This window comes from Balaenoptera physalus, assembly GCF_965194825.1.
Source record: "Balaenoptera physalus genome assembly, chromosome: 10".
Lineage (NCBI taxonomy): Eukaryota > Metazoa > Chordata > Mammalia > Artiodactyla > Balaenopteridae > Balaenoptera > Balaenoptera physalus.
Window position 1 is genome coordinate 57338943 of NC_138889.1, and position 24098 is coordinate 57363040.

General features: G+C 49.0%; 2 protein-coding genes across 3 annotated transcripts in view; one reads left to right on the forward strand and one right to left on the reverse strand.

Annotated features, from left to right (window-relative positions):
• Window positions 1-18020, reverse strand: part of USP35 (ubiquitin specific peptidase 35) — a 79977-nt gene extending 61957 nt beyond the window's left edge. The window contains exons 1-2 of one of the 2 annotated variants that reach the window (XM_082410313.1): window positions 17909-18020; window positions 11028-15805 (exon numbers count right to left, since the gene is read on the reverse strand). The gene's annotated coding sequence lies outside the window, so the exon portion shown is untranslated. Of the gene's footprint in view, window positions 1-4956; window positions 5306-11027; window positions 15806-17908 lie in introns of those variants that run through there. The other variant, XM_082410312.1, reaches the window with a different exon arrangement.
• KCTD21 (potassium channel tetramerization domain containing 21) lies at window positions 17951-20900 on the forward strand (the record flags this gene model as incomplete). Its single annotated transcript, XM_082410383.1, has 1 exon — window positions 17951-20900. One exon carries the CDS (start codon window positions 17951-17953, stop codon window positions 18731-18733), a length of 783 nt encoding a protein of 260 aa, XP_082266509.1. The 3' UTR covers window positions 18734-20900.
• Window positions 20901-24098: the final 3198 nt, after the last annotated feature.

Here is a 24098-nt window from a genome sequence, read left to right on the forward strand (position 1 = left end):
GCCCTTCCACTCCATTTTAGCTGTTTTCTGGAAGACTTCATCCCAAGCTGACCCACTTTGATTTCTGATTCTCATGCTGGTTCCCACAGGTTCAGCTCCTAAAAGGCAGGACCACTTCTTTGCTTCTTTGTGTAATCCCACACTAGGCAGGACCCAATATAAGGTTCAGTATACGCTAAGTGTTTAATTAAACTTATTGTCTCAGTGAAAACTACTCTATTGTTAAAACCTGGAGTAGGTGTGAAGACAAGCTAGAAATTTCCTAGATGATGGGCCAGAAACTTTTATGCAAAACCACAGATACTGTGGGACCCCAAATATGTGCCAGGCCCTATGGAGACGCTCCCTTCTCTGTCCTAGCTCTCCACTGAGACCAAACCTCCATTACTGCCTGTGTTACAATGCAATGGGCACATTTGTTTCTCTCTCTCTCACCAGGCTGTGAGCTCCTTGGGGCAGGGACCAGGCTTATTTCTCAATGGCTGGCATTTTCCATGCCAGTCACTGCAGAGTAAGGTTAGATGGTGTAGCCAGGGCACAGATCAGTGGTTCCTGAATGCTGGCCTGGTTGCCTCAGAATCACCTGAGCACTTAGGACAAGTTCATATGCCCAGGGCCCACCCCAAGCTTGGAATGGTGTTAGACTCTATTCTTTGAGATTCAACCGGGATGCATTCTGCTTACCATCCAGCTTACTTATGCTCTCTGAGCCTCTATTTCCAACCCGCAGGGCTGATGTGAAGACAAATATAAAGGCTGGGCACAAGAAGTGCTCAGAAAGTGTCAGTCCCCTTTGCTTTAGAAGCAAAGTCCTTGCTCTTCGGAGCTCCCAGTCAGTCCGGTGGTGGAGACACACACATTGGTAAAGAGTGCCGAAATAAGGCATACTCCCAAAAGGTCTTTAAAAGTGTCTTTAAAAATGGGTCTGCCTTCAGCCCTGGTCCACTCTTTCCTGGGCAGTGCCTTGCAGACCATCCTCCAAACCCCTACCCCTGCCCTCCAGGCTAGTGGACTTAATATGCTTTCAACCCAGGATGCCAAGAAACCCTGGTACTCAGGCGACCAAGGAGAAATCCTAATCGATGAGATATTGACATCATGTGTGGAGGAAGAGGACCTGGGGGCGGGCAGAAATGGAGTTCTGGGGCTAAGGAAGGCTCTGGAAATGGAAAGAAAATCAGACTAGGAATGAGGAGTCCTGCATTCTGATGTGACCTGGAGTAAATCCCATTTAGTCCTGCAACTCATTGTGTGACCTTGAGCACATAATATCGTGAGCCTCTTTTCTGTAAAATGGGGATAAATGATATCAGGCTGAACCACATCAAAGTGAGGGATCAGATGCTGGCAATTCCTATCATTCTACCTGATACCTATCACATAAGGTGGTCTGTGCCTGGCAGCTGGGATCCTGGTCAGTGGAGCCATTCTGTGAGGGCTCTGATCTCCGAGGCCAGCCCTGCAGCCTCTCTGCAGTCTGTGGCCTGACCACTCCAGCAAGCCCTGCCTATCTGCCCCCACTCCCACACAGGCAGTTTGAGGTCAGCTGTCACCATGGTCACCAACAAACCCACTCAGTAATATCCTGGATGCATTCATGCAAAGGGGTTTTTAGAGGCGTGGACCTCACCTGACCCATCCCAGGCCACGGAAGGGAGGCAGAACAATGCCTGCTCTCCCCACGGCATGGATGGGGAAGCCGAGGATCAACAAGGGAGAAAGACACGGCCTTGGCAGGGTGGGATTAGAACCGGCACTTATCCTCTCTAGGGGAGGAAGAAGCAGACCCCCAGCGCTCCTCGGGGGAGGGTGGGTTACCCTTCCTTCTAGGCTCTGGATGAGGATATGGCCTGTCGACACTGGCTCTGACCCAGGAGACAGCTGCCCCATGCCAAGTGCAGCAGCAAACAGCAGCCCTGTCCTCCCTCAGAAGAGCCTGCGTTAAAGCAGGAGACTCAGGTTCTCTGCTTTCAGAATCACCAGGTGACCTTGGGTGAGTCCCTGCTAGGACTCCTCAGCCTTCTCATCTGGAAAATGGGGACCATTCTGAGCCTACCACTGATGAGGTTGAGACAAGATATAAAAAGATAAGGGCAGGGAGTTCCCTGGTGGTCTAGTGGTTAAGACTCGGGGCTTTCCCTGCCATGGCCCAGGTTTAATCCATCCCTGGTCGGGGAACTGAGATGGGCCAAAAAAAAGAAAAAGATAAGGGCCAGATAATAGATAAGAATAGGTAAGAGTCTATTCTTGCGACATCTGGCACTGAGAGGCAAAACCGACACTGTCAGGGAAGAAGACGAGGAGACACATACTCCTGATCCAGCGGATTCTACAAGGAATTTCATCCATTAGCCCCCGAAGCCAACTCATCATTTCCACTCTCTCCCCTGAGCTCCAGCCCCACCCAAGATCAGCTCCTCTTTACCTCTGGCCTGGACTAGTGCAGAAGCCTCTTAATCTATCTCCTTTTTCCCCTCCTCAATCCATCCTCCACTAGAGACATGTGTCCTGTAGGAGTACAGAGTCCAGGCTTCAAATCTAGTCCAGCCACTACCCCCACTGTGGCCACAACCATCAATGCTGGTGTTTTTCCACCTCTCAGAGCCTCTGAACCCCAGAATGGGAGAATGATCACCTGCCCACCCCTTAGCCTTTCCCAGCCAGTGCTGCGACTCCTCCCCACACCCTTGGCTTATATCTCTCACTGCTGACATGACAGCCTGGGAGTCCCAGCAACACCCAGCCCGCTCCAGGACGCACAGTTAGCACACAAGAAAATCATGATCCCTCCCCTGGAAGGCTCAGATCCCTTTAACTGTCCCTCTCAAATGACCCTCCACCTTTCCACTGTATATTGACAGGTCTCTGTTCCTGCATAATAGAGCCTGACTATATTCAGTCTCCATCACCTATCACCCCCAAAGCACCGTGTGTGTGTGTGTGTGTGTGTGTGTGTGTGTGTGTGGACAGCTCCAATGTCTTGCCTCACCCCCTCCCTGGGCCCCAGCTCAGACTTCCCCATCCCTCCCTGGTCTTTCTGACACACCCTGCAAATATCATCAGATTACCTCATTAGACAATAAACTCCATCCTGCCATGCCCCTGCTCAGAACCCTCAAGGCCCCCCAGCCCCTTCAGGATAATAAGGTCCAAACTCCCGAGCCTGACATTCAAGTCCTTTCTGTGACACTAAGCTAATAAAGGGGCAGGGTGAGAGATGAACTTGACAAACTCCATTTAGTGGTGAATCTACAGGAATTTGAGCAGTGGGCTTTTTCCTGCTCAACACTTTGGTGAAGTTTTCTCTGCTGAGAAAGGGCTTCTTCCTCTTCTGGCAAATTCTGACTCATCCTTCAATGCCCAGGTCACATGCCCCCTCCTCTGGGAAGCCTTTCCAAATCCCCCTGCAACTCAATCTTTGGGCTTTGGCTTCCAAAGGCCCTCTTCGCTTCTCTCATCCCTGGGCAGTGTAACTGGATTGATTCTATGCCCATCTCCCCCACCAGGCCGGGATCTCCTTTGGTAGGAAGTAGGTCCGGTCCCCCATCTGTGCCCAGTGCCCAGCACAGGACCAGGCACAGAGGTGAAGGAGTGCCAAGTGACCTAGAGACATGTGACAGCAAGATGAGATAAAACCAAGGATATGATCAGAAAAGCACCTTCCAGGGACTGGCCTAACCCTTGGTCCAGTCACTGCCCCCTCATCTGCCCAGATCTGGTCTTGCATATCCATCACCCTGAGAATCTTAAACATCAGCCAAGAAAGCCCCTACAGAGGTCACTGGATGGGCTATTCTAGAAATGACTCAAACAACCAAAGCTGAAGAAAAAGAAAACAACAAACAAACAAACCTGTTCCTGGTTAACCCTCAGGTCAAAAGTTCACAGAATTTCATGGGACAGGGGAGGGGGCTTCAAGGGTTCACTCAATCTCTCCACACCCCAGAGCACAGCAGCGCCTCCAAGTCCCAGCAATGAGGAGCCCATTTCCTTTCCTCTCTGACCCTCACACCCAGTCTCCCTCCTTTGACTCCCCTGGGTGCCGGAGCTGCCTGGCTGCCTGGGATGGGTGGGGGGCGTGGGGAGGACCAGGCTGTCCCTCCTGACACCCAGAAGTCCCTCCATCCCTCGTCCCCCAGGTCTCTAGTCAGCAGCATTTCTCTCTGTATTTTTTAACTGAACTTCTACCCAAGGCAGCCCCGGGAAGGATCCCCTCGCCATACTACTGGGAGGCCCTCCTTTGGGCCAAACTGTCGCCAGGAAAGAAAAAAAAAAAAGGTGGGGTGGGGGAAGGTTACTAGTAAAACCCAACTGCCCTTTCACCGAAGGGGAACTGAGGAGGAGAAGGGAAGAAGGTGGGAGCATATATTCGCTTCTCAGGAACCCAGCCCCAATGGGGGCCACCCCTCACATACCTCTGATGCCCGCGTCCCCACCCCCATCCCAGGCTTTCTGGAAGGGCGGGCACCAGGCTGACACATCGAGGTCTCTTGTTCGCAAGGGTTCTTGTAGGGGGGAGTACGCCCTGGCCGAGGATGCTGAGAATAGCAGAAGCCCATTCCAAGCACAGGCGGCTTCTTGGCCCCCCAGTTTGCACCCCAGCTCGGCCCCACCCCTCCTTCCAGTTATACCAGTGCACCCGCTCCCAGCCCAGACTGGGGCTGCGGACCCCACGAAAGGCTGGCGAGCTTCATGACACTGGGCACCGGTGCCCTCAGCCCTGAGGGGGGCGGGGGCAGGGGCGGTATCTCTATATACACAATTGATGAAGGAGATTGCGGCCCAGAGAGGGGCAGGTACTCGCCCAAGGTCACACAGCCAGGCCCAGTATGCACCTAGACCTCCCGCCTCCCAGCCCCGGACTCTAAAAGCCCTACGCGCGCGTCCGGGCTCTCGAACCATCTGGGTGCAGACACTCCCTCCCCCCAAGCTACACACACGCCCCAGCCCCCTTACCTCTGGAACCCCAGTGGCCCCTGCCTCAGAGTCAGCTCCTGGGCGGGGCGCTCAGGCCGGGCAGGACCAGGCTGGTCCAGGCTAGGTCAGGGCGGGTCCTTTGCTTCCCCCGGAGTGGGGACGCCCTCCGCCAGGTCCCAGACGGCAGGGATGCTGCTTCCACTGAAAAGCCCAACCTCTCCACCCGCTCTGCACAAGTCTGGAACAGGGGAGCCCAACTCAGCGGCGCGGCCACGGGGCTGCGGGACGAAGTGGGGGGGGAGGGGCGAGGTGCGGGAAACGGGGCGGAGCCGGAGCGGGGGCCACCCCGCGAGCAGCCACTCGGGCCGCGTCCCCTTTAAGGCCAGCCGGCCTGAACGCTGGCGGGGGCGGGGTCGGAGCTGGACGGCTAACTGCAATGCCTCCTGGGAGATGGAGTTCTCACTCGGCGCGCCGAGCTGCAAAGAGTCCATGGAGGACTACAAGTTCCCGAGCGCAGCGCGCGGGTCCCGGGCCGCCACGCCCCTAGGCTGGGCTCCGGCCCTCCGCCCCCCTCGCAAAGCTGCGCTGGCCGCCCGCGGAGGGGAGGTTGCCGAGCGAGGGCAGGAGGTGGGTGCGGCGCGGCCGGGGGCACGGGGCGCAGGGACTGCTGGTGAGGGAACGGCCCACCTGGGCACCTGTCCTACCACGAGAGGTCATCTAGCCTACCCTAGCCTCGCCATTCTCATCTGTGCAATGGGGATAGCAACGCCCGTGGCTTGGGGGGAGGGGACGTTTATGGAGAAGAAGGGGCGGAGCGGGTGGAAGGAGCCTGGATGGCTGGTGATAGTAAGAAAAGCCCGGATAATAAGGGCCGAGACTGTGGGAGGAGTCTGGTGGGTGGGGCATGGAGGGGCGGGGTCTCTAGATAAGGAGAACACGCGTGAGATCGGAGAAGGGGCTGCGGAGTGGATGCTGAGAAAGCCAATGAGGCAAGCCTGGGATGGATTGGGTGGAATGGGCCGAAAAGCATTGGGGAGGGAGGGGTGGAGACGCAAAGATGAAAAGGATCCCTCTCGGCCCTGGAAAGCCCAGTGTCAGCAGCGCTGATATGGTTTGGGTAAGAGGTTGCCCGAATGGGCAAATGCCTGTGGATGCACAGAACACCTTTCTTTCCTTGTGACTAGAAGTAAAGAGCCCATCCCATGAACTCTGCGTCACATATATGGGCTCATTCAATTAACACCCTGTGAAGACAGCACCATACCTCTTTACAGTTGAGGAACCTGAGGCTCAGAGAAGTAAAGTGACTTGCCTAAAGCCACCCAGGATTCCTTATGCCAAGGAGCCTGCTTTTTTTCCCTGCACTGCACGGAGGTAGAGGTTTAATCTGTAGTGAATGGCAGGGAACAGACAAAAGTGTCCATGTCCTGCCCTTAACAGGTTGTGTGACAGGACCATCTTCCTCAACCCTTCTCAGTGCCAACCTAAGGCAACCCTCCTATGCTTATTGTTAGGATGAAAAGAGGCGATGGATTTGAAAGCCATTTGTTTATAAATTATCCTTGTTGTGAGGAGCAGGAAGACCATAAGGAAGAGTGGTCAAAATGAGGTGCTTGGGCCTGAGGAAAACCACAAGGTGAAGCCTGAGGGTGAGCCAAGAGGATGAAGGAAAATACTGGAAGAGGGTGGGGGATGGTGATAGTTATTGGAAGTCTGCACCGGATGAAAGAATACTTTGCTGTGCAAGCCAGGTCAGGTGGCTTCCCTTCTCCAGCCCACTTTTCCCAGTTGGCCAACTCCTTTAGGGGTCCATGTGTGTCACCTGAGTCTGGGAAGCACCTTTTCTCTCTGTGGTGTGGGCATAATGGAGCAGCCTGTGAGCTTCTTAGAGATATGAACTGAGCAAAACAGGGCTAAAGATACGGCTGTTGGGTGTTGGGGGAGGCCAGGAAGGGTGGTGCCCCCAGATAGTCCCCAGGGCTGTGAGCCAGAGTCTTTATCTGGTGGGCTGTGTAAGGTGGGGAAGACTGCTCCAGTTTATTGGGAGACACATTACTCACTTTGAGTGTTGTCATCCTTGAAATTAACCCAACTATGTTCTATCCATCCCCTACACAGTGGGAGTTCTTATATTTACTTCCACGTAATTACCTGGGCCTTGCCCCGTGCCTCAGATTCCAAATTAAAAATTCAAGAGACTATTTCAAAATAAAAAGTTTTAAAAATTCAGGAGAGATTGATAAACCTCCCTATTGGTAGATGAGAGTCTGGGACTAGGAAAATGGATCTGACTAAATGGGAGGAGTTGTCCCCCTTCCCCTTCCTGCCTACTTCTTGGGGTACAGAGAGGGGAGATCCCTGTCCTAACAGGGTGGCCAGGCACCCATTTACTTAAGGAAAGTGGGCCTTGGTAAGGACTGAGAATAAAATGCTGTGGAGATGCAAAGAAGGGAAGAATGAATTGCAGCTGAGGGGCCTGGCAGATGACTGGCATTTTCTTCACAGTGTAGGCAGAGGGAGGGATAGCAGATGCCAAACTGCAGAGATAGGAGAGGGCCTGGCGTGGTCTATAAAGTAGGGATAATAATAAGCACCTTCATCTATGAGATTAACATGCATAAAGTGCATAGCACAATAGTAACTGCTCAGTAAATGTCAGCCATTTTTATTACTGCTATTGTTGTTATTATGATCACCATCATATGCCCAAGAATTGGTCTAGGCCCACACAGCTAATAAAGGGGCAGAGCCTGATTCAAACGTAGGCCCAGGTGATGCCAAAGCCCATGCACTTTCCTCTCCCCACAAAGCCCCTACAGTTCTTTCTGGCCATCCACATCTTTGAAGTCCAGAAGTGGCCCCTCTTTGTTAACATTCTTGGTAAGCTATGACAGGAGTTTCTTTTCTGCTGTAGTAGCAGAGACTCTGGGTTCAGGAGAAAGCAGGGGAAACAAGTCCTCAACAGCCATCTTCTCCCAGCCTGGATCTCGGCATGGAGACAGGCAGGCCTAGTGTTGTGGTTTCTGTGGGGGGTTTAGTCTATGTAGAAAGACCACTCGGATTTAAATTCTAACCCCTCCACCGACTGCGGGCTATTTTAGCTAAGCCCTGGTTGGCTTCCTCCAGAGCGCTGAGACGTCAGGAGAACATCATGAGATGTTAATGCTTCTTAGTAGTAGTAATAACATCTAATATTTATGGAATCTGGCTATTTATTGGGGCTAAGCACACTGACTGGAACTTTACATCTACAGTCCCAGGAGGCAAGTGTTCTTTTCTTGCCCCTTCCTTCAAAATAAAAATATTTTTAGAATTTTCAAGCCTACAGAAATGTTTAAAGAATAGCCTTTCACCTAGATGCACCAATTCACATTGCCGATTTTGCTTTTACACATGCACATTTTTTGCTAAGCTATTGAAAAGTTATAGGCATCTCCACACTTGGCCCCTAAATTCTTCAGCATGTATCTCCTAATTATAACATTTTGCAACATAACCATAACACCGTTATCATACCTAAGAAAATTAGCAAGAACTCAATATTGTCTAATAAACAGTTGAGATTCAAATTTCTCCAACTGCCAAAAAAATCTCATATATTTTTTTAATCAGATACAGTCAAGATTCATTCATTGCATTTAATTATATCTCTTTAAGCAACTCATTTAATCTAGATAGAGCCCCTCTACCTGTTTAAACTTATTTTATAAATAATTGGGTTCAGTTTGGTTTTTTTGTTTTTGTTTTTTCCGGCAATGTTGTGTACTTATTGAATCACATTAGGAGGCATATGATACCAGAGTCCTACTATCCATGAATGCTAAGTTTGATTATTGGATAAGGTCATAACAGCCTGATCTCTCTATAAAAGGGTAAGTTTTTCCCTCTTGTAACGAACAAGTAGTCTGTAGAGTGATTCTTTAAAACTGTCGGAATTATGTGTCCAGGATCACCTTTCACTCCACATCTGTTGATGATCCTTGCCTGAATAGCGACATTGAGGGTTGCAAAATGGTAATTTGCTAATCATGTCATTCTTTGTATACTTATTAGCTGGTATTCTTTGTTACAGAATAACTTTTTCTGTGTGTGTGTGTGTGTGTGTGTGTGTGTGTGTGTGTGTGTGTGTGTGTGTCTTTCTCATTCCCTCTCCTGTCCCTCTCTTTTTTCTTTTTGGAGTAACATAGACTCATGATTATTTTTTTTAACTCAATGTGTTATAACCTATTATCATCATTAATCTTTTTGGCGTTCAAATTATCCCAAATTTGGCCAATGAGAGTCCCTTCAGGTCTGCTCCTGTGTTTTGGTTTTTGTTTTGGGTTTTTTTTGGGGAGGGAGATATAATTGACATATAACATTGTATTCATTTTAGGTGTAAACATGATTTGATATGTGTATATATTGCAAAATGGTCACCACACATAGTTACAAAATTTTTTTTTCTTGTGATGAGAACGTTTAAGATCTGCAGATCTGTGTTCTTTTGACTTCACCTCAGTAATCTTTGATTTCTTCTTTGCTGTCTGGAAAGAGATGTTCCAGGCTCACCTTGAACTTTTCCTGTCAAAGTACTGGAAGTACTGGAATCATCAGTTCCTCCAGGAAGCCCTGGTTTCTTTTTGTAGGAGACAACGTTTAAAAAACAAGATCTGGGGTCAGGTGTGCTCATTGCTACTCGGGTATCATTGCTAGGCTCTTGAGCAGAGCTAAGAAATGATAGATGGATGGATGGATAGATAGATAGATAACTATCAATGCCTTGTAGATTCATTGTTAAAACAATTGGTCCTCACTGTGTAAAAGGAGTAGATTGCATGTAAAATAGCTTCTTTATGGAAGCTCAGTGAGCAGTAATGTAGGGAATTGCACAGAAAGAGCCCTTGCCTGTGCTAAGGCTCTATGAGTGTATGGGCTGTTGGCTAGGACCTCTGTGTCTGGGTTCAGTCTCTTGCTCAGGACCCGGGTTAGAGAAGACCCCAGGCTGCCTCCAAAGGACTGGTCCTCTGAGCAGTGTCCAAACCTGGAACCTCCCAGAGGCTGTGACTCAGAGGTCAAGAGTGGACACAAAGCCCTGGGCCAGGGACTCATCTTCCTTGGTTTGTGAAATAAAGATAATGTGATCTGTCCTGCCTGCATCCCAGAGTTGTTATAAGGATCAATATATATTTATTTTTTTAAATTGCTAATCAGTCTTTTCAACACATTTATTACAAAATTCCTTCCCCTTTTCATTGTCTTAATACCATAGTTCATTGCCTTATAGTCTGATTTCCTACATTAAACTAAGATATATTATGCTTTTTCAAATATTCTTTCAGGTTATCACTCACCAATTTTTCCAAAATAAGATTTTAATCTTTTTTTTTTTTTTAATCTTTTCAAAAAATACTTTTGGGAGTTGGACTAGGATAGCATAACAACTGTAATTAATTTTAGAAGAACAACTTTAAGATATTCCCTCTCAGAATCATCACAGGTCTCTCTTTATTCAAATCCTGTTTATGCTTCTTAATAAAATGTCATAGCTTTGTTTCTGAAGGGGGCACAGGCTTTGAAGAGAGACCTCACTTGGAATTCTAGCTCTGTTACCTCTAGCTGTGAGATCTTAAGCAGCTGCCTTCACCATTCTGTGCTTCAGTTTTATAATCCAGAAAATTGGGATGATAATCATACCTACCTCACAGCCTCGGTGTGGTGCTGTAATGAGATAATCTACAGGAAAATGCCTCACATAGCTCGGGGCATGTCCTCAGTGCTCAGGAAATGTTGATTCTCTGTGCACTGGTCTCATGTAGGTCAGAATCAAATTGAGGGGCAAGTTTGAGAGCACCTGGTAGGAGGTAGGAGGGGACAAGTGACAAAACTCTCCAAGGGGTTTGGCTGCTGAATTCCCAAGGAAGTCATTCAGAGCATGGCAGTCAGACAGGCCTAGGCTTGAATCCTGGCTCTGCCACTGCTTTCTTTGGGCAAGTTACCTACCTCTTAGAGCCTCAGGTTCTCATTTGTTAAGTAAAGATAATACTTTCCTCAAAGGAATGTTACGAGGATTAAATGAGCTAATGTGTATAATGCACCTAGCACAGGTAGGGTACCCAATAAGTACTCACCGGGCGATAGCTGTGTCCCTCGTGAGGCCTGCAGGAATGGAGACATAGTTTTAAAGTAGGACTCTCTAGAGCAATGTCTTGACTGCCCTTTCTTATGGGACACCTACTCAAAGAATTCTGTTTCCTTTGTTACAATTAGAGGTTGCAACCGGGTGATTTTTCAGGCCCCAGACTGGGATTGGCCCTTCACATGGTACCAGGCTGGGCCTTAAGATCCACCACCCCTCGTTTTGGCCACAGACCCATTTCAGGGAGGAGAGAATTTCCAGCCAACTCCCAAGTTCCCAGGCCCCCTGGCCTTCCTTGCCCAGTCAGATGGTCTGAGGATCCGCATGGCATAATTTCCTGGTTTTCTCAGAGAGGGAAATGGGCTGATCTTTTTCTTGGTTCTTTTCAAGTAGAGAGGCGGACTTGGAAAGTCTCCTGCTTAAGAAAAATTATTTGTTCAGACACAGTGGTAGGGTTTCTTTTATCTCCTACTTCGTGGTTCAGTTTGCATTCTCATTCATCTTTTCTAATCTGGCTTTTAAAAACCTGGCTTTTTGTGTTTTGCTGCTTTGTCATTAGGCATCATGAGTTGGTATTAAAATAGAAGGGTATAGACCTCTAGTGGACTTGGGGTGTGTCAGCTATGGAGGGGCTCCAGGCCATCCAGGATCCTGTCCCCATATCCTCAGATGTCAGTGGGCAGAGTCCCAGGCCAGCCATGAACTAGCTGCCGAAAGACCTACCCCAGTCTGATCTGGACAGAGAATAAGGGAGTATGCATCTCCCACTCACACTGGGACCTCAAGGTGGGAAGGGGAAACTATCAGAGGTGTTGGACTCACACTGACCTGGATTCAGATCGCAGCTCCTCCAGTGACTAGCTCTGTAATCTTGAGCAGTCTTTTAACCTTTCTGAGCCTCAGTTTCCTTATCTGTAAAATAGAGATAATAGCATCTATCTCACACGGTGCTTGTAAAGACATCAAATGAGGTAATGCATGTACAGAATCAGCACAAGAGTATCATCCTCTGTACTTTTCTATATATTTTTATTAAAAATAAATAAAATGCTACCATGTGTTAGGCGAAGCATTATAAAAGCAGGAGGTGTTGTGCTCAGCAGGTGGTAGCTAGTGTCTTGTCAAGCAAGCTGCATAGCAGTATTTTAAAAGGCTACTTCAGGGATTCTCACACTTGCTGAAGCTATTAAACAGCCTTTTGTTGCTATTACAACTCTCAGCAACCTGTACAGTGGGAAGAGACTGAGCTTTCCATTGGCTGGCTGTGTGTCCTGGGCAAGTCCTCAGTCTTTCTGAGTCTCTGTTTCCTGTCTGCCAAACAGAATGGTGCCTGCTTTGTAGGATCGCTATATGAATTAAAAGGGCTGATGGGTGTAAAGGCCTCGGATGTAGTGGAATGCTCAGTGCATGTTCATTCCTTCCTCTCTCAGCCCCTGCCCGAGTCCCCCCAGCACCTACTGTGTGCTAGGCAGTGAATACGCAGGGACACTGCTCTCACAGAGATCACAAACTAGGCAGTGGTTTTCACAAACAATTTTTATGACAACCCACAGTATGAAGGTACACTCTGTATCACAATCCAGTTCCTCTTCCTATCTGTGTGTGTCTCTCTCTCTCTCACACACACACACAAAGGAAACAAAAGTTTCACAACACTATATATATAAAACTGGTCATAACCTAGTGTATTGTATTGTCTGTGACACAGTCACAGTCTTGATTTTTTTTCCCAGTCTATGAAGGCATAATTTATGTGCAGTAAAAGTCACCCTTTTTAGGTATACAGTTATATGAATTTTTATAATCTTTATACAGTCATTTGTCTACCAGCACATCGAGATATAGAATATTTCCGTCACTCCAAAATATTCCTTCATGCCTGTTTGTAGCCAGTCTTACCCCTAGCCTCTCCAGTCACTGATCTGATTTCTGTCTCTCTAGTTTTGTCTTTTCCAGAACGTTGTATAAATAAAATCACATGCCATGTAGCCTTTTGAGGCAGGCTGCTTTCACTTAATAGAATGCTTTTGAGATTCTTCTGTGTTGTGGTGTGTGTCAGTAGCTAGTTCCTTTATATTGCTGAGTCATATTCCATTGTATGGATGTACCACAATTTGTTTATCATTTACATTTTAGTTTCTGGGATTGGGCAATTCCAAATAAAGCTGCTATAATCATTCACACATGGGTTTTTGCATGGACATGTGTCTTCATTTCTCTGGGATAAATATCTAGGAGTAGGATTGATGGGTCATGTGGTAACTGGATGCCAAAAACTGTTTTCTCTTGTGGTTGCACCATTTTGCATTCTCACTGGCAATATATAAGAATTTCCATTGCTCTGTGTACTTATCAGCATTTGGTATTGTCACATTTTTCATTTGAGCCATTGTAATAGGTATACTGTGGTTTTAATTTTCATGTCCCTAATGACTAAGGATACCAAGCATCTTTTCATGTGATTATTTGTCATCTATATATCTTCTCAGTGAAGGTGCTTCTTCAGATCTTTTGCCCACTTTTCAGTTGGGTTGTTTATTTTCTTACTGAGTTTTGAGAGTTCTTTATATATTCTGGTTAACAATCATGTATCAGATAGGTGTTTTGCAAATATGTTCTTGCAGTTTGTGTCTCATTTTCATTTTTTTAAAATAATTTTTTAAAATTTATGTATTTATTTTTGGCTGCGTTGGGTCTTTGTTGCTGTGCGCGGGCTTTCTCTAGTTGTGGCAAGCGGGGGCTACTCTTCGTTGCGGTGCACGGGCGTCTCATTGCGGCGGCTTCTCTTGTTGCGGAGCACGGGCTCTAGAGCGCAGGCTCAGTAGTTGTGGCACGGGGGCTTCAGTAGTTGTGGCTCGCGGGCTCTAGAGCGCAGGCTCAGTAGTTGTGGTGCACGGGCTTAGTTGCTCTGCGGCATGTGGGATCTTCCCGGACCAGGGCTTGAACTCGTGTCCCCTGAATTGGCAGGCAGATTCTCAACCACTGCGCCACAAGGGAAGCCCTCATTTTCATTTTTTTTAACAGTGTCTTTCGAAGAGGAGAAGTTTTTCATTTGGATAAAGTCTAGTTTATTAAATTTTCTATGATTTGTGCCTCTTAGGTCCTATCTAAGAAATCTTTGCCTAACAGAAAGTCACAAAGATTTTCTCCTAGAAGTCTTATAGTTTTAAAAAGAGTTTACATTTAGGTCTGTGATCCATTTTGAGTTAATTTTCATATATGTTACAAGATATGAGCTGAGGTTCTCTTTTTGCATACGGATATCCAGTGATCTTCATCTTGAGAAAGCCAGGGAGGAGGGCCATATGCAAAGCAGATCATTACATGATGGAATGGTGGGCTGGGCAAGGGACCAGAAACCCCAAGAGGAGAGCTGGGAAGGTGGAGATCTGGGGACTGCCTTATCGAGGCAGTGACTCATAGGCTGGGCCTTACAGATTGACTGAAGAGATGGTGGAGAAAGTGAAGAAGGGTGGTACGAGGAGAGCAAAGGCAGGGCAGGTGAGGGCGGATGCGGAGGTGTCAGGAGTCCCGGAGCATAGAGTGTGGGGAGAGGCAGGATTAGAGGTGAGATTGGATGAGCGGGGTGGTTAGAGCAGGCAGTACTATGTCAGGAAAATCAGCCTGCAAACTAAAATGGAAGGTGGACAGAAAGGCGGAAGGGAGCCAAGTGAGGATGTTGGGGGAGCGGGGATGAGGCCTGAGCTCCAGGAGTTGCCATAGGGACAGGTACAAGGGGACAGTTGAGAAAAATGTTAGGATGCGGAGTCAGGGCTGCCTCTCAGGCTCAGGCAGATGGGTGGCTGAGAAGAATTAACATCAGGTTCTGGGGAAGAGGAATTCTGTGTGAGGCTTCTGGTACCCATAGAAAATTCAGGTGGTGTCCAAGAGGCAGCTGGGTACACAGGGGGCCTGGAGCTCCGTGGCCAAACCCGCCTGCCACATTCATGAAGCTTCTCAGCCCCGCGAGGTGCCAGTTCCTGCCCCCTTGTGTCATTGTGGCTCTCAAACAGAGCCTGTGGATTTGCCATGGTGGACACCGTGGCACTGTGACTAGGAAATAGGGGCTTGAAGGGCTGAGTCCTCTGACTCCTGGGTCTGGGGAGAATACCACAGGGAGCACCTTGGTCTGTGGTCAGGAGACCTGCCTTCTAACCAGCCTCCGCCCTGACTGACAGCAGCTCCTGGTGCTGCCCTGGACGGATGGTCAGGAGCCTCACGGCAGGGGCTCAGGGGCAGGAAGGCAGGTGCTCTGCTGCTTTTGCAAGCAGAAAAATAGGAGTTTGGGTGCCCAGCCAAGGGCCCCCAGGTACGCCCTGTGGCTCCTGATTGTCTTCCCTACCCCTGTGCTTTGAGCTCTTCAGAACTAATGTGCTTAGGAGATACGGGGTCTGCAGCCCATAGAACTGTCAGGAAAGACAGCCCAGCCTCTCTCTCGCCTAAGCCTGCTCTTTCCGTGGAGCTGAGCCACTTCACAGAGCCTGGGCCTTAAATCAAACAGGAAGAGAGACTGGAAACTAGGTCCAGCTCCTGCCTGGACTCCCTGGAGAGAAAATCGGTCAGACTCAGGCCCCAGGCCAAGCATCCGCCTCAGCTGCAGGTCTCAGCACAGCCACCCCCGCTTCCTCGGAGCCCTCCCCCTCCCCCTCTCTGTTGGACACCCCCTCCAACACTGTCTCACAGCCCATCTGCTCCAGGCTTCTGCTGATGATTTTGTAACTTCATCATGGGCTTGTTTCTCTTCAGACACTCCAGATGGTTAATGTCTTTCTGCAGTATCAAAGTGCCCCATTAGACAGGGAAAGAATTACAAAGGGCCCTCCCCACAGAGAGTTGGGTGGGACAGCCGAGCATCTTCCACACCCAGCATGGCCTCCACCCTCTGAAGTAAGGGGGTCTCAGTGCAGTCAGCCTCCTCAGAAGGCAGGTGTGTGGTGAGAACTGCCCTGGCCCGCTTGCCGCCCCTGCTGGGTGACTTTCGGGAAGTCCCCCTCTTGGACCTCTGTTTTCCCATCTGGACAGTAAACATGCCAGAATTAATTCCAGACCTACTCCCACATCTCTTGGTACATCTTCCTTCCTTCCTTCCTTCCTTCCTTCCTCCCTGCCCCCCCCTTCCTTCCATCCTTTTCTTTTTTTCTTTCTTTCATTGCTGAGGTAGAGTTGATTTACAATATTAGTTTCAGGTTTACAGCATAGAAATTCAAAATTTTTATAGATTAAACACCATTTAAAGTTACTATAAAATATTAGCGATATTCCCTGTGCTGTAATTGGTACATTTCTCTTGTTACTGCACCCTCACTGCCTCTTGCTGTGGTCTCCTCTGCCAGCCTGGGCTCTTCTCAAGGGCAGCACTGGGGCTCATTCCTCCCTGTGCCCTCCACACCCAACATTAGAGGAAGATTGCTGAATTCATTCCAGAGGTTGGCCCCTGGGAAAGTATCGTGTTGGAAGCCAAAAAGGTACATCCCCTGATTTCTAGAACCTTAAAGAAAAGTTAGAATCCAAGACTTCAGGTTGAAGGAGACACCAGCCCTAGACACTAGAGGCTGTGAGATCAGTGGGGGAGTGGTGGGGGAGGGTTGTTAGGGAGTGGAGTGGGTAAGGAGCCTTCAGGAAGGGTGCTCGGTGGTCGAGTCCCACATTCGTGCTGACCTCAAAGCAAGTTTCAGAGGAGGCTGGGGTGCCATCCTGGTAGGAAAGGGCAGGCCATCAGGAGCCAAGAGCATCTTCATGGCAAGGCAAGTTGTCATGGGAGGATGAGAATCCAGCAAAGAGTGTCACTTAGAATCCAGAGGGTTGAGTGACCCATTGTGGGCCTGGTAGATAGATGGAAGTGATACTAATCACAGCCATTTGTTGTGAATTCTTTTAGATGGAAAAAATAATTAAATAAGAAGGCAACATTGGTACAGCAGAAGGAGCACGGGGCTTGGAGTCCTAAATCTCAGAACATCTGTTAAGTACCTACAATGGACCAGTCTTTGGCTAATAAGCATGAATACATTTGTCTCTCTCATATAAAGGAACCTGGGCTTGAATCCTGGAAGGACCCTTCACCGGTCTGAGCATAGAGAATGAATCCTGACACAGTTTCCCTTATCTGCACAGTGGGGATGATTGGTGATATTGTCTATGTCAAAGGATAGTATGTAAACAAATGTACGTAAGAGCAGCTAGCGTAGCATTCAGTCCAGGCACATTTTCTTTCTTTCCTTAGACCAGTGGTTCTCTGTCCTAACTGAACATTTAGAACCAGCTTTTAAAAAATACCAGTGCTGAGGCCACATTCCAGGCCAATTAAAACAATCTCTGGAGGGTGGAACCCAGGCTTTGTTTTATCTTTTAATTTCTTTCTTTTTTTTTTAAACTCCCTAGTGAACCTAATATGCTTTAGACGGTGTGGCAATTATTACCCATCCATTTGTTCATCAAGTATTAATTCGTTTCAACTCCAAGGACCTACAATAAGAAATTGAGAACTGTGACTACCCAGATGTTATGGACTGAATGTTTGTGTCCCCCAAAATTATATGTTGAAATCCCAACCTCCAATGTGATGGCGTAAGGAGGTGGGGCCTTTGGAAGATTAGGTCATGAGGGTGGAGCCCTCATGAACAAGATTACTGCCCTTATAAAAGAGATTCCAGAGAGCTCTCTTGCCCCTTCTGCCATATTAGGACACAGTGAGAAGACAACCCTCATCAGACATCAGATCTGTCCCTACCTTGATCCTCAACTTCCCAGCCTCCAGAACTGTGAGAAATAAATGTTTGTTACTTAAGCCACCCAGTCCATAGTATTCTGTTATACCAGCCCCCACAAACTAAGATACCAGATATGGTTGGGTAATGGTCATTTCTTACTTACCTCTCTCTGTAGTACTACTTTCCAGCACCCCAGCCTCCTGCCATGTCTGACCCCATCACGCTGAATGTCGGGGGGAAGCTCTATACAACCTCACTGGCAACCTTGACCAGCTTCCCTGACTCCATGCTGGGCGCCATGTTCAGCGGGAAGATGCCCACCAAGAGGGACAGCCAGGGCCACTGCTTCATTGACCGTGATGGCAAAGTGTTCCGCTACATCCTCAACTTCCTGCGAACCTCCCACCTGGACTTGCCCGAGGACTTCCAGGAGATGGGCCTGCTCCGCAGGGAGGCTGACTTCTACCAGGTGCAGCCCCTGATTGAGGCCCTGCAGGAGAAGGAGGTGGAGCTGTCCAAGGCCGAGAAGAATGCCATGCTCAACATCACGCTGAACCAGCGTGTGCAGACGGTCCACTTCACTGTGCGTGAGGCACCCCAGATCTACAGCCTCTCCTCTTCCAGCATGGAGGTCTTCAACGCCAACATCTTCAGCACCTCTTGCCTCTTCCTCAAGCTCCTCGGCTCCAAGCTCTTCTACTGCTCCAATGGCAACCTATCCTCCATCACCAGCCATTTGCAAGACCCCAACCACCTGACTCTGGACTGGGTGGCCAATGTGGAGGGCCTGCCTGAGGAGGAGTACACCAAGCAGAACCTCAAGAGGCTGTGGGTGGTGCCAGCCAACAAGCAGATCAACAGCTTCCAGGTCTTCATGGAGGAGGTGCTGAAGATCGCACTGAGTGACGGCTTCTGCATCGATTCTTCTCACCCACACGCTGTGGATTTTATGAACAATAAGATTATTCGATTAATACGGTACAGGTAAAAGGACCCCAGCAACATTGGAGGGGGGCTTCCCAAAGCCAAGATCTTGGAGAGTGTCTCGCCAGTGGTGTGAGGCCGGCCACTGTACTAACCTGTATTAATCGTGTAGCAGGACTTGATTTCCCCCGTGATGCAGTCCACCTGTAGGAATCCACATGTCCTCTTGACAGAGCCACCTTTTTCCTTGCTACTTTGAGCTGGGGATGGGCAGTTTGCTCTAAGTGAATAGTCTGCCAACATGTCCTAAAGGAGGCCACAGGAGGACTTCTTGGCTAGACAAAGGAACAGCAGTTTTTTCTTGGGTCCAGCTCTCTCTCTACCATTAGGCGGTGCCTCACTTAGCCATCTGTAAACAGAGCCTCTGGTGGAGGAGATCGGGTGAGAACAAGAGGCTCCCTCTAGTTTCCCAGGACATGAAGTACCCAGAAATTCCCATCCTGCCTGCCCCTCCGTCCCTGGGATGTGGCCAGAACCTTGGACTTGCTTGGCTGGCTTGGAAATGAAGTGGGTAGTGAGGGTGGGATTTGAGCCTGGCATGGCCTGGAGGAGTTAGCCTCCAGGCGGGGTTCAGAAGATGGGGATATCCCTCTTGACTGGGCCAAATCTAGGCCTTTGGGGATTTCCGGCTTCAGAAATAAGCTGCTGTCCCTGCGAAGATTTGAAAGTATCTGGAGCCAGTGCAATGAAAGGCGCTTCATAATGTGGCCTGATACCTGACTTTTGTAATCCTTTCCCCAAGAAGTTGAAGTGTCATTGAAACAGATCATTTAAAACAAATATATTATGGACTCTCAGGGTTGGAAAATGATTCAGCAGTCGCTCAGTCCTCCCACACCCCCAGCACACCCCAGCGCATTTGTGGCTGAGGGCTTCTCCCCAGTACCTTCAGGAGATCAACTATCCCTGCTTGCATACCCTCAGTGACAGGAAGTTCGTCATCCCCAAGGCCAGCCCCTGCCATAGTTGGCTGTTAGAAAGTCCTTCCTTATATTGAGCCGAAACCTGTCCTTCCACAACCATTTTCTGGTCCTGGTAGACCTTCCTTCTCACCCAAATGTGTATTTTTTCTTTCAAAATAGTTCACTTTGAGAGGCCAGATACGTATTTTGAAAATATTATTACTCGGTATTAGGATTCCTCTCGGGATTTGTCTTCAGAACCAAGGTTAGCCCCTTTCATTCCCTGTAAGTCATCCCCATTTTGTTGTGGGTTTGCTTCATTTGTGACCCTCCCTCCTCCCCAGACATGACTGTGCATAGCTTTTGACCATCTTCTGTTGAGTTTGAAGATTGCTGCCCCAGAGGAAGGAGACCAGGGTCTTGGCAATGTGTAACAGGGAGCCTGGGAGTGATCTGAACCATAACATTGCCCTTGGAGTAAGCGTCCAGCCCTTAAAACACTGCTCTGAGGATGTGGGCTTCCCCTGCAGTAGTTTCTGGGCATAACCAGCCCATGGACCTCCTTGGGGTGAGACCCTGAGCCGCCACTTCCCAGGGGGTGATGAGCAGTGCATGTCTCAGAGCTGCACATTATGATTCATCCCTGGCGTGAGGGTGGCCTTGGGGGTCCCAGAATCTTCCCCACTGTGCAGGGGCCCTCAGACAGAGCCAGAGAAGTCTGGTGCCACAGGTGCCCCCAGGGGATGGTCCGAGGAAGGGGCTTCCCATAGTTACGCCCGGTGAATAGGGAGCTTGTATGCTGGGCTGTGGGCAAGGCCACATCCCTTAGGTAATAGAGGTCTTTTCCCCCCTACAGTGGGACCCAGGAGTCTCTGATAACTGTCCCATGCCACCAGGCCAATGGTATTCAGGAAAGCCACTCAGGAGAACCCAATTTAGACCAGCCAGCAGAAGCTGTGACCATAGCAGAACAGTTTAAGGAAGAAATCTCATAAATCACCACTGTCTCTTTTTCTTTTCCATAAAAATTCTTTCTCCATCTTTTCGGTGCTTCTTAATTCAAGCAGCTTGACTTTAGAGAAAGCACAGGTCCTGTGAAGCCACTAATTTGCTGTGTGACTTTATGCAAGTCACTTACCTCACTGAGCCACCTCTGTTTCTTCATCTGTGAAATGTGTGTAACAGTAACACATTAGCCTACCTACCTCACAGGGCTGTTGTGAGGATCAAATGAAATAATTTATGTGAGAATACAGTATAATTGATAAATGGTTGTTATTATTTTGTGTCTACATATAAGGGAAAAAACCTTGGCTCTGGAATCAAGCTGACCTGGGTCTGAATTCTGGCTCCATCACTTGCTCTGTAACCTTGAACAAGTCCCTGGGCCTCCCTGATTTGTTTCCTCATCAGATAACAACCCCACCTCCTAGTGTTCTGTGACTTGGTTGTGTATGTGAAAATTCCTAGCTAGGCCTGGCCCATAGGAGCTCAATAAATGTTTGCTCTTTTAGGAGTAATGATGGACTGTCATGCAGGAGACACCATGAGCATATAACAATTTAACAAGCCTTCTGGGGCACCTGGTGTGTGGTCCCTGAGGATGGGAACAGCCACAAATAAGTTTAGTCTGGAAGAGCTTAGAGGGCCACACAGTGTGCTGTGGGAACTTGGGGAAAGCAAGCTTAGTTCTCAGGGCATAATGGATGACCGAGCTGGGCCTTTAAGGGTAGGTTGGATGGTAACAAACTGAGCTAAGGAGGGCACCGTGGGCACTGGAAACGCCATGAGCCGAGGCCCGAGAGCCATGCAGGTGAGGCTCCACGCAGGGCGCCCGCACAAAGGGAGCCACAGGCAGTACATGCAGAGTCCTCACTGTGCACGTCTCCCTCAGGTGAGTGCAGCCACCTGCTCGGTGCAACAGAGAGATACTGAGCCCGCAGGCGGCACCATCCCAGAGGACCAGTGAGTCGGGGTGGGCTGGGAGGCAGGCATGTGATTCTTGTCATGAGCCCCTAGCTGCCCGGAGCGAGACGCCGTGGTGGTCTGTGATCTCAACCGGACTCAGTTTATTTAGCCTTTTGCACAGCTGAGCGCTTTGTCCCAACTAAAGGGCAATTCTGGGCACATGACCTTGTCAGCTCTCCGTTCCTCCCCGAGGCATGCAGAGGGATGGCCAGGGAGGGTGCTCTCGAGGGAACCCTAAGGCACTTTGGCGTGACCACTTGGTGAGACCTGCCACCAAACAGGGCCCCGGCATGCTGGAAGGCCAGCAGTAGCTGTCACCTCAGGCACCTCCTAAAGCTCTTTGCCCTTTTATGAAGGGCAAGCCTTCTGATGCTAGGTTCTGTCTTTGGGCCGGAGCTCCCTGTGCAGAGGTGGCCATGGCACCCCCCTTGCCAAGACCTCAGTGCCCTACACAGGCCCCCAGGCTAGGATGTGGTCACTCTGCTTTGTAAACTGCTATGTGGCCTAAAACATAGCGCTTTTGTAACTGCACCTTTGTTCACCCCAAACTTCCAGCTTTCTTTTACAAATTACTCCTAAAACAGGCTACTGTAAGTGGAGGCATAGCCAAGATCAGCCTAGGCCAATTTCTTATGTGTCCAGAGCACCAGCCCATCCCTTTTCTGAACTGTGGTCTGTTCACACTGACCACCTGAGTCTGCCTGTATCCCACAGGGCTCAGGGCTGGTTGGGCAGTTGGCAGGGAAATGAGACCCCGTGATCATCTTGCAGAGCGAAACAACCTTGATAACTGGCCCATCAAAGGGAGGGGCCCAGGCTTCTTTCCAGGCCTTGTGGGGTCCTGGCTCTGGCAGCTCCGTCTATCCAGACAGCCCTGTGACCTCAGTCTCCTTCAGAACCTTCAGGACAGTGTGGCACCAGACAGCTATGGAGACAGTCTGGTGACATGCTCGCTCACCCCAGTCTGGGGCACAGGGACCAAGGGGGGCCCTGAAGAGAAAAGTTGGCCTATGGAAACCAGAGGATCACTGAGCAACCCCTGGTACCCAGAACCCCACCCGACACAAAGGACAACAAAACAAGCTCTGTGGTGCCACTGCTTAGCTCTGACTTCTGGGCAGGGAGTACATGCCCAATCAGGTGTGTCTGACCTCACTGCCCCCTCTCCTGGACCTATTTTCCACCAACTTCCCTGGCCCTCCCACCCCAATATATGTATTTGGGAGTATTTCAAAACCTTTATCAACATTTCCCAGTTAACTGACAGCCCTAGAGTGTTCTATCCCATTCTTATGTCAGTCCCTCCCAAAAGCCTAGGCTCCCTTTTACTGAGGTGCGGGGTGGAGGCTCAGTTGAGTCACAAACCCTCTAGAGATCCCGCTGCATTGTGACATGGGTTCTCCCTTCCCAACCCCAATTAGTTCACTTTATAAATCCAGTACTGAATTTGCTTAAAAAACACCCTTTTGTTTGGCATCTCATAGGTTGCCAAGCTCCTTCCTGTGCATAGTTCCATTTCACAGAACCAAAGAATGACCATGCCATGCCATTCCACACCTCGCCTGCCCTTTACTACTTTGTCTACATAGCAAACATCTGCTCATCCTTCAACACTCTGCATGAGCCTTGCCTCCTTGGCTCACCAAGTAGAGTTACTCCCAGCCCGCTTTGTACCACCCTGTGTCTGGTGTGGACTTTTATCAGCATACTGCAGCTGTTCGCAGGCAGTGTTGTGCTGGTAAACATTTAACAACTAGCTCTCATGGAAACGCACTGATCTGTAGCATCAGCCAATTTCCATGGTGTAAATACTCTCACAGTAGTCAATTTCAAGTCACCAACATGAAGTCAGTGATCATCGGGGAAGAGAGGCACACAATGGGCTCTGGAGAGCCAGAGGGAGCCTGCTCCAGCACACCTCCGTGTCTCCCACTGAACCGCATGCTTCTGAGGGCAAGGGCTCTGGCTGGCTCTTTGTATCACCAGTGCCCAGCACACAGAAAGTGCTCAACATATGTTTGAGGGACCTCTGCCACCTGTGGAATATGACATTTTTACCTCCCTGATGTCCTCTCTTGTTCAAACTCCATCTTGCTCAAAAGTCTTGCTCAAACTTTTTCCTATAACAAGAAAAAGTCCAAAGTTCCTGGCTCTTTATATACAGGCTTCAACCTACTTAAGAGCACAGATTCTGGAGTTAGACTGCCTGGAATCAAATCCTGGCTTTGCCACTTAATGGCTATGTGACCTCTGGCCAGTTACTTAACCTCTCTCTTTCCTTGTCTGTAAAGTTGTGGTAATAGTACCTATAACCCATAGGGCTGTTGTAAGGGTTTGATGAGGAATACATCTTCAGCTTTTTGAATAGGGCCAGGAGTATAGTAAGTGCTCTACTTACTACATTAATTACTACCATTACTATAATTATTACTATCATCATCATCATTATTTTCTGTCCTCATCTTTCATTGCTGTCTTACTTGCTCATGCCCTCAGTGT